This window comes from Panicum virgatum, chromosome 5N, assembly GCF_016808335.1.
Source record: "Panicum virgatum strain AP13 chromosome 5N, P.virgatum_v5, whole genome shotgun sequence".
Lineage (NCBI taxonomy): Eukaryota > Viridiplantae > Streptophyta > Magnoliopsida > Poales > Poaceae > Panicum > Panicum virgatum.
In genome coordinates, this window is record NC_053149.1 from 13,791,574 (window position 1) to 13,802,226 (window position 10,653).

Sequence of the window (10,653 nt, forward strand, 5' to 3'; positions counted from 1 at the left end):
CGATCTGGCACAGAAGGCTTCTGGCTACAAGGAGACAGCCGATGGAGTCGAGGTAGAGGTCCAGTTTCTAGAACCCGGAGACTGGAGAGCCGATATCTTCAATTACTTGAAGGATTCGGCTCGGGGGGCACCCAGAAGGATAAGACTCAAGGCCATGAAGTATGTTCTGATAGGGGACGATATGTTCTACAGGACCTTGGAAGGACTATTACTTAAATGCCTGGGACCTTCAGAGTCAAATCGGCTCTTGCATGAGGTGCATGAAGGAGCCTGCGGTACTCACTAATCGGCTCATAAGATGAAATGGCTGATTAGGCGATCGGGTTATTACTGGCCCGCTATGATTGAAGATTGTTTCAAATATTACAAGGGATGTCAAGTATGTCAGAGGTTTGGCAAAATTCAGATAGTGCCAGCATCAGTGATGAATCCTATCATCAAACCCTGGCCATTCAGAGGATGGGGCATGGACATGATTGGACAGATCAACCCGTCGTCTAGCAAGGGTCACTAATGGGTCTTAGCTGCCACGGATTATTTTACAAAGTGGGTAGAGGCAGTGCCCATGAGGTCAGTAGCATCGAGAGATGTGATCAGCTTTGTCAAAGAACACATCATTCATAGATTTGGGATCCCTCAGACCATTACGACCGATGGAGGATCGGTCTTTATATCAGATGAGTTCAGAAAGTTTGCCGATGACATGGGGATTAAGCTGATCAGATCATCTCCGTATTATGCCCAAGCTAATGGACAAGCTGAAGCATCCAACCAGAGCCTTATCAAGCTCATAAAGAGAAAGATTGATGAATACCCTAGGCGCTGGCATGAGGTGTTATCAGAAGCTTTGTGGGCATATCGTATTTCGTGTCATGGGTCCACCAAGACGTCGCCGTACCATCTAGTCTACGGCCAGGATGCTGTGCTACCATGGGAAATCACGGCTGGATCAAGGCGTGTTAAGTTTCAGAATGATCTATCTGCTGAACAGTATGCAGCCTTGATGAACGATAATGTGGAGGACCTGACAGAGCTAAGGCTTTGGTCACTGGAAAAAATCAAAGAGAACAAAGCTAAAGTTGCATGTGCATACAACAAGAATGTCAAGCCTAAAGATTTCCGAGTTGGAGATTTGGTTTGGGAGGCGGTATTGCCAATGGGGACTAAAGACAAAAAGTTTGGTAAATGGTCTCCGACTTGGCATGGGCCGTATAAGGTTGAACCGGTTTTGCCTGGGAATGCATACATGCTCGAAGAATTGGACGGCGTCAAGTTTCCTATTGCTGTCAATGGTCAGCATCTCAAGAAGTATTTCCCGAGCATGTGGGAAGGCGAGTAACGAAAAGCCGATGAGATCCATCTGGCTGCAGTGTAATAGGCCAACACGTTGAGTTGGGCAGTAAAAAAAAGAGAGAGTCATGAAAGGCCAACACGTTGAGTTGGCCAGTAAAAAAAATCATCACAACAGGCCAACACTTTGAGTTGGCTAGTGAAATATATGAAAAGCGAACAGCCAATGTGTGACCATCGACTTAAGATGTTTTTAAAGGACAGTTACAAATCTCAAGTTAACAGACGGTACTAATTCTATCTTGAGCCTATCTACTGGTTTAGGAATTCTTCTATGGCATGGATGGCTTCAGTACGGACGGCATCTGCTCGTGCTATAATTGCTTCATCATCCTTGTCATCGCCTGTGACTATCTGCCGACTCAAGGTGCTGATTTCTGCAAACTCTGCTTGTATCTGCTTGGCTATTTCATGGGTTTCTTGTTTGGAGTTTGCAATGGAGATTTCCTCGGTCTGGATGAGTTCTTTGGTGGTGCGGACTTTTTCTTCGAGTTTTGCCAGTTCTTTCTTCAGGAGGTTGAGTCGGTTCGTGTTGGCAGACACGTCAGCTTTGATATCTAGAGTTGCTTTCTTCTGGTTGAGGGCCTTGTATTTTTGGGTAATGTCAGCTTTCAGAGAAGCTTGAGAGCGACGTGCTTCCATCCTTCGTTGTGCTTTACTGACTTCTATCCAAAAGAATGGGAGGTTGCCGGCTGACCAGAGCTTGATTTGCAATGGCTCCGGGAGTTGGGGTTCTATTTGCTCAAAGATGTTCTTTATGTTGCTGGAATCATCAACCAGAGCGGTGATTGGAGCAGATAGAAAATCCTTGATGAGTCAAAGCTGATGTGACAAGTTAGCCGATTGCTGCAGAGGTAATGCTTTTGCTCCAGGGACAATCAGACCCATTGATGCCGGGTCGAAGGAGAGTAAACCTGAAATGTCAAAGCTCTATGGACATCTCTGGAGTTAGAACAATATACATTTATGAAGTTATCGGCTGGTTCAGAATTGGTTTTATGATGTTACATGTTCTGAATAAGAAGTGTTGGTCGGTTCGGGAGCAATCGTCCTATCAGAGCTGGTGTTAACGTCAAGAGCCTCGACTGTATCAGTTTGTTCTTCGCTTGTATCCATCAGTGCATCGGGAGTTGCAGCCGTCTCATGTTAATTCAGGTCTTCTACATTGGAGGTTTCTTCAGCTGCATCCTGGAAATAGAATTATAGTCAACCAGAGCATATATGTCTAAAATAAAGAAGAAGGTTTTGAAAGATGAGTTACCTGGTTGGTGTTGAACTCTGATGGAATCGGAGATGCTGGTGCTGGTTTCTTGATCACTCGCCTTGTGATCATCTTCCTTTTCTTGGTCAAGACTCGGGGGGCAATTACAGCAGAGGCTTGTCTTCGCTTGGAAGCCGACTGAAGTAAGTCTGGCTGAACGGACATTATCACTTTCTTCATTGGTGGTGATCCTTTGCAGAAAAGTACATCAGGAGCAGTTGGAAGAAAGTGAAATGGTTCCCCAGTACTGGTCGTGGGTTCTGGACCATCTTGTTGCTGCTGACAGGATGAGCAGGTTAAGCCGAGAGAAAGGAGTAGAGGACTTAGGAGGAATAAAATGCATAAATTCAGTATCTCTTCCTCGAGGATTACATATTCAGGATCGGTTTGCTGCAGTCGAGGACCTAGAGGTTTTCTGAAAACATGAGTTTTCCACATGTTCCACCATGTATCAAAGCCGATTGATGAGGAGGTGAAAGACAAAGTGGCTGGTATTGAAATGTGGAGATTGTCAAACATGCTGTAGCATCTCGAGCTGGTGAGACCATCAGGCAGATCGGCTCTGCTCTCCACCAAGTGGTAAATATGGAAGTGGGGAGGGACTTGTCCTAGGCCAAATTGCCGAGCTGCTATGACTGGCTGGTAAGATTCATAGCCTGGCTTGATAATTCTGTTAGAAGTGTTGATGCCAACAGGAAGGAAGCTAGGTCGAATCATTAGAGAATATAGATGCCGAGTGCTGTCGTCATTGGCAAAGTTATCTAATCTGAAGGCAGTTGGGTTCTCAAAGGATTCAGATTCAGTAAAAGGGAAGTAGAGGGGATTATCTAATCCTTTATAGAAGACCCTGAACCAGTTTGCTGCATCTGCTGAATTCAGTTTACTGCCAGGGAGACTGAATAAAGCTTGGCCATAACTAGTACATCTGATTGGTTTGTCATTTTCATCAGGAAAGGAGTTCTTGGTTAGGCTTTGGAAGTTGGGAATATGGTGTTGAAAGTACAGTTGTGCCCACAACTGAATAAACCACCAAGGGCCTCTAGTTCTCAGTTTCTTGTGGTTGAGCAAGTTAGATGTCATTAAATGGAGATATCTGTATGTTTCTCCAAGAAAAAGTTTGCCTAGGCCGGTGTGATTACCATGGGCCAGGTGGTAGGCCAAAGGGAGATAGTTCTTAGTTGGAGCTAAGGAAGGGCCATAGAAGATGAAGTGCTCTAGCCAAAGATTTAAGAAGGTTGTGTGTTCCTTCTCAGTCACTGGACCTTTTGTTTTCATGTGCTGACTCATGTAAGTACCCCAGTTTGTGCAGTTAACTTTGGAAGAAAGCTTGAAGGGGACTTCTGCCATTTTGTGAGCAGCAGGATTAGGAGAGCTAATATATAGTCTAGTGATCATGGTGACATCCAGCAGAGTAGGGGTCATGGGTCCATGACCAAAGAGGAAACAATTTAGAGCATCGGACAAGAAATAGCCGATGGTTTTCAGAAGATTTTCATCTTTGTCAAGGGGTGACAGTGATAGACTAAGTGCATCGGCTATGTTCAAATCCTGCCATAAGGGCATGTGAGCTTTTGCTACTCTGCTGTACCATGTAATCCAGCTCTCAGGTGGATTAGGCCAGGCTCTTAAGCAGTCGGCCCAGAGGTTCAAATCAATGTTTTGACTCACAAAAGGGATCCTGTTTGCTTCACAAGAGATCAGATCTGTGGGATTTTCATGAGTTTGTGGGCCAAGACAAAAAGATTTTGGGTTGAAGGGATGCGGCAGAAGGATGTCTGACACCTGAAGTTCAGAAGTTCAGAAGTATGCATATGGTGTCAAGTTTAAAGTTTTAGTTTCAGAAGCTTGGTAAGCTGAAGAAAACTAAAAGATTAGGCCGAATATTACCTTCAGGCCGTGGATTGCCGCATCGTGGATTGCAGAGCTTGTCGTTTGAGCTGTAGAATCTGCCATGGTCAGATTTGTTGACTTAGGGTTTGATTGCTGGAGATTCTGATTCGAATTCCGGCTGATTGGAGAGTTATTGCTCGGATTTGTAGAGCGTGGTTTTCGAATTTTGCTCGGATTCAAGAGTTCGGTTCAGGCTGAAAGTATTACTCTATTCTTCTGCGGGTTGCTTCTAGTTTGAAATCTGTCGGCTCTTGGATATTTATAGAAGCCTGATGCGTTGCCATTGGCTTTTTTGGAAGGCAATCGAACACACAAAATTAAAGAAACTCGATTTCATTAAAGGAAAGTTCATTACAAGGAAAGCCGATTTTACAAAGGAATCAATCCTTCGGCTTTGTGATTCCACCCCTACGATATTACTACTGTTCGTAGGTACCTAGTACCTACGACGCTTGGGGCTTCGGGCCGGCACATCCCCGCTGCCGTCGTCGTCGCTGCCGTCGTCGTCGTCGTCGCTGCTAAAGGCACTGCTGCCGCCTTCGGACCCGAGGTCGCTCCAGCCATCGCCGCCGCCGCTCTTCTCCTCCTCGCTGTCCTCCTCGGAGGACCCGAGGAACCGAAAGGGTTTGCCGCCCATCGGCTCGTCGTCATCGGAGGGGGAGTCGATCTCCTCTTCCGAGGAAGAGTCGACTCCGTCCGACGAGGGGTCTTCTTCCTCGTCCTTCTCCGGCTCTTCTTGGAACAGGAGTCGGAGGTCTTCTCCTTCAGTCATGGGCTCGTCCTCCTCGGAGGCGACCCCGAAGTCGAACTCCTCTGCATCCCAGTGCAGAGGAGCCAGCGCCTCGTAGGCTGCTGTTGGGTCCCACTCGGGGGTCGGCTCTCGGCTCTCTGGGATAGAGTCGACCGGCCCCCAGGGACATGCGCGCAATTTTCTCCGCGAAATTTTTTTCAGAAATGCCCCTGCCGCCCCACTGCCGGGCGGCCAGGTCCCGGTCACCCGGCAGCGTGGTGGCCGGGGTATATTCCTGTAAATTTCCAAATCGAAAATATATTTTTGTAAAAAATGAAAATAAAAAATAAAAAAAACCGCGGAATGAAGGCCATTCCGGGCCGGTTTGAGGCTAACCGAACGAGGCCTAAATGGGCAGCAGCCCTTGATCTTGAGAGAGGGCGCCGCCGCCGCCGCTGGTGCGGGATCGGAAAACGGATCTGAAAGGAGGGGGAGCCGCTCGAAATTTTTTATTTTTAACCTTTTTTAAAATATTTTAATTTTAACCTGGTATGGATTTTATTTACACGGTGCAGCCCGTTTGGTCGCGCCAGGTGCAGTGGCGCGACAAGTAGCCTCTGTCACGCCATTCCTCTTGGCGCGACAAGGCTGCCACGCTGGCAGACCACCCCAGCGCTGCGCCAGTGGGGTGCTGACGTGGGCGAGGCTGTTGCGCCACATGCAGTAACGCGACGGTTCCATTTAGTCGCGCCATCCAACCTGGCGCGACAAGGATGCTCTGCCGTGCTAGCCTCTCTCACAGTCTAGAATGGGCTACATTTTAGCCGGCGTGGCGCGAGAGAAGAGTTTTGTCGCGCCACCCAGGATGGCGCGACAAGCGCCTCACAGAAGTGTCACTACATGCGCAGGATGCAAGATGATTCTAAATAATTCTACCTTTGATTCTGTCAATTCCAGCATTTAGAAACTTTTCATTGCGGTTGCAATTCCTGAACCCATAAGTCCACCACCTAATATGCCTTCTTCAACGACATCAATACAAACAAGTGGGTGGTGAAGATTAGCTGCTTGCTTTTGAGCTTGAGCTCTTGCAAACTTCAGAATTTCCCTAGCCTCTCCAAGAGGTTCTAGCTTGTCAGTCTTGTAAAGACTTTTGATCCATGGCCTCCTAAGTTCATATATATCCAAAGCCCATTGACGAGCAGTATTCACCAAATCATTAGGAGAAGCTAAGGAATCAACCAAATCTAGTTCATGTGCCTCACCACCCTTGATTGGCTTAGATAGCTGGCAAGATGATATATCTTTTATTTTTTTATTAAAAAAACTGGATTAGCTGCACAAATGTAAGAGAAAACAGAAATCTGTATACTCAAGGAGCAAAGGAAAAACTGGTGAGCTTACCAGCATCATTTCCAGAGATTTTGTCAGTCCAGAGCTTAAATTGACTGTTCTACCTGCCCAAATTACTTAATACAAGCACAAATACTTTTACGCAAGCACACATAGTTTGTCACAAAGCTAGAAGCACAGTAAGTTTAACACGAGCACAAATAGTCCTTCACAAGCACAAATGGTCCTTCACAAGAACTACTAGACCATCACATGTACAAATAGTCCATCACAAATTCTAATGTCGAGGGTCATTACAAATACAAATAGGTTGACGGCGACCTTCTAGCGGCGGCGACGGCGTTGCTCTGGAGGGCTGAACGGTTCATTGCGGCGTCGTGCGCGTCCAGGCTTCGTGGGCACAACATTGGCGCTACCAACGTCGGTCCGGTCACGGCCACGACGTTGCTGACGTGGAGGAGCCGGAGTCTGCACGGCTTGCACAGGATTATTGAACTTTGCATGCCGCAGGGATCATTATCGTATTGTTTTTCCAAACAAATTGAGACTAAGTTTAGTTACCTGGCTAGATTCCCCCTGTGTCTGCGTGTCTAGAGGAGCATCGAACATCTGTGACATCCCAATGACCTCAAAGTCTGGGTCCTCCTCTCCTGAGTCACGTTGTGCGTCGGACTCCTCGAATTCTTGGGGGTGATTGAATACCTTTCCCCCTCGAAGCAGCACAGGAACCCGTTCTAGTGGTCGAACGAGAAGGGGTTCTGGCGGTCTCTTGACCGTAGTGAATAGGCGTCCGCCTGCTCGAAGAAGCGGCACGCGCACTTGAAGTTCCTGCAGCTTGTGGGCCAGGGGCGAATGCCTCGTCCGGCCTAGCAATGAAGTTGAGCTTTGCGGCCATCCGCTTGCAACTACGGCGGACTCTCTGCAAGATAGATGGATACGTTACTCCTAATGTATTTTGAGAGACATGTTATAGAGTCAACCAAAGGATGGCTTACTAACCTCGGCAAACGCCCGTAGGTGTCCCCCACCGTTTCCTCCTTGGCTAGCATGTGCCATTGCGACACCGGCCTCATTAGCTAGCCGGCCGAGTTGTTGTGCCTCAAACGACTAAATTAGTACAACATGAAATGGAAACAACAATGTATAAAAGAAGTCTTACAAGAACTTAGTGCATGACATACCATGTAGTTTTGCAAAGGGGCCCTCTCCAGCTAAACTCCTGAGCGAGTGATATCATCGTACTCGTCGACGATGTCATCATCATCGTCGGTGTCCTCGCGATCCTTTATAGGCTCAGTGGAGCGTGGAGGCTTGATTGAAACTCTTGACACTGAATGTAGCCACTGAAGATAGTCCTTGTAATGGTTGTGCCTATGCACTGGACCGGAATCAGGGTTCATCCTATGCCTTTGCTCCCACTGTTCAAGAGGAACCACGTGTTTCACACGCAGTCATTTTCAGTGTATTTTTTCTTCCTGTCAATTCTGCAATAAATATGTAGTTGATATATAAGGGGTTGTCACGGGTGAGGAATCAATAATAATTCAAAGTGAGTTTGACAAAAATTGTTGTTGCACCTGTGCAAAGCTTGGGAGGTCGAAATAGCTTCTAGGGGAAAGTCTTGTAGACGACCGAATTGTCTTTTCACACGGTGGGGCAAGTGGAGCTCGACAGCGAAGAAGTAAATCAAAGGAACAACACTCCTCCATAATTCCTCATCTCGTGTGCTCATGTCGCTGAGGCCCAAGTTCTCGAGCTCGTCTCTATCGTAGGGTGTCCAAAAGATCTGCAACAATAGTAATCATGACAACTAATTTGCACAAAACAATGCAGCTACATGTTAGGAGAAGCTTCAGGAGTGAGTACCTGATTTTGCATGAGGCTGTCAAGGTCATCCATATAGTGCATGTATCGGCGTGCAGGGTCCCCTCTAACTGCTCCCACATTCTTCCAGCAATAAGCAACTGTCGGCCTCGATTCTGGGTCATGGTGCGGCCAAGGCTAAAGAAAATAACCACAAATGGGTTACAAACACAAGTTATAATAATATTAATCAAACTTTGCTTAACTTCATCGTACGTACCTCTAATTCACCACGGTACAGCCGACCTACTGGAAACCTTTCCCAAATCCAAATTTGCAATAGATAGGCACACCCTCCTAGGATTGAGTCGCTTGCAACCCACCGACATGCATCACAAAGTTGTCGGTACAACCAAGCAAGTGTTGCCGACCCCCAGCTGTACTTTGCAATGTTTTCCCACTGCTGACCAAGAATAGGTAGTACCATCCATGATATAGTGTTGCCCGAACCATCCAGAAACAAGAAGCCTCCAAAGAGGTGCCACACCCAAACACGTGCATGGCGCTCTACAAGTTCTTGAGGTGCTCCTTGGGGGCAATGGTAGAAATTTTCCTTTAGCCAAGCCGAGCTCACCCCTGAGGTCTTTCTATCCTTCACTCCCTCTGGCGGTTCTGGTGGACGAATCCCAACCTGCGCCTGAACCATATCCCTCCATCCATCACTTTGTATCATGCCAGTGACTGCATTTCCCTCCAGAGGTAGTCCAAGAATCATTGCCACATCTTGTAGAGTTATGGACACTTCACCGCAAGGCAGGTGGAAGCTATGTGTTTCTGGCCTCCAACGGTCAACAAAAGCAGTAAGAAGGGGTGCATCCATCACTGGCAGACCCGCGCACACAACTCGAGCCAAAGGCAGCAACCCATCCCGGCGCAAGTACGGCGCGTACCGCTCATCCCATCGGAGAGGCGAGTGGGTACGTGCACGGAGGGGCTGCAGCGCCTGAAACGGGAACATACAATAGGGTCAGTATCGGTGTAAGCCATATTCACTTCATGCACATATATTTTGCAAAAGGACACTTACTTCCCCTTCGTCAGCTATTACGTGTGCGCGGTGCTTGGAGTCGTAGAACGTCTCCAGTAGGGGGAACATTGGATGAGCCATCCTGCATAGACGAAACGAAGCTTCATTAGTACCAACAATTGCATGTCCTCAAAAATATTCTCGAACTAATGGAATTAAATCTTAGCAACTACACAACTATTTATGGCATTGTGATTCTAAAGTCATTCCATACTAGTATGGAGCCTATTATCCATTACTCCAAAAAAACATTATGATTCTAAAGTCATTTCATATACAAAAATCATTAGTGCAACTCTGTCATAACTACAATGGAGCCCAAGGATATCACACCCCATTTCTTTCACTAGTTCTCTTATTTTTTTACCTTGCATTACTCTAACTAATACTCTCATTGCCACTACCTAACCCGACCAAATGTAATATTTGAGACATGCAAGTCATTCCTCTCGTTAAATTCGGGAGCAAAGAAGCATCTGAGTATCACCTAAACATTCATTTATGAGCATGCTACCATATACAACATATATCTTCAAATCAAAAAGCTAACCCTAATCAACAGAAACCACTAAAATCTAGCAATGCACAAGGAAAATAGAAGGGAGAATGAGGGCAATACCTTCGGGGGAGAGACCGGAACGTTTCCCCCCACTTTGCCCCCCCCCCCCCCCCCGCCTAAAATGACGGATTTGGGGGGATCTGGGGGGCGGGTCGTCGGCGGTGGCAGGAACAAGCCGCCGGGCTCGGTCTGGAGGAAGGAGAAGGGCAGGGTGGGGGAGGAGGGGGCCCCCCCGCATGGCGCGACAGGCGTACACGTCACCAGTCTGCGTGGCGCGCCGCTGCTGTAGCAGCACCGTCCAAATTAAACCGGCTTAAATGCACTAACCATCATCTTAATACTTAATCAAGTTACTGTGCACTTAAAACGGTATAATCTGACAGGCTGTCGGGTAAATCCCGATTAAACTACTGTACTCCAGAATCTCAATTGCACTAGTAGACCCGTACGAAGACGAGCACAGGTGATACAAGCATACAGAAATCTTCAAATTAATTTACAACACAGGTGTTACATAAAAGGTTTGAATACAAACGACAGAGTTCCAAAACACAGCGGAAGGTTAAAAACTGAGTTCGAAATACAATACGATAACCACGACGATGGTATAAGGTGAGCTC

The 10,653-nt window shown here is 47.0% G+C and overlaps 1 protein-coding gene across 1 annotated transcript; it reads right to left on the reverse strand.

Moving 5' to 3' along the window:
* Nucleotides 1-7,795: 7,795 nt before the first annotated feature.
* On the reverse strand, nucleotides 7,796-9,563 carry LOC120674577 (protein MAINTENANCE OF MERISTEMS-like). The gene is made up of 4 exons (XM_039955740.1): nucleotides 9,475-9,563; nucleotides 8,668-9,390; nucleotides 8,451-8,585; nucleotides 7,796-8,002 (listed from the first exon to the last, which is right to left on the reverse strand). The coding sequence occupies exons 1-4, from the start codon at nucleotides 9,553-9,555 to the stop codon at nucleotides 7,796-7,798; spliced, it is 1,146 nt and encodes a 381-aa protein (XP_039811674.1). The 5' UTR covers nucleotides 9,556-9,563.
* Between the last annotated feature and the right edge of the window lie 1,090 nt (nucleotides 9,564-10,653).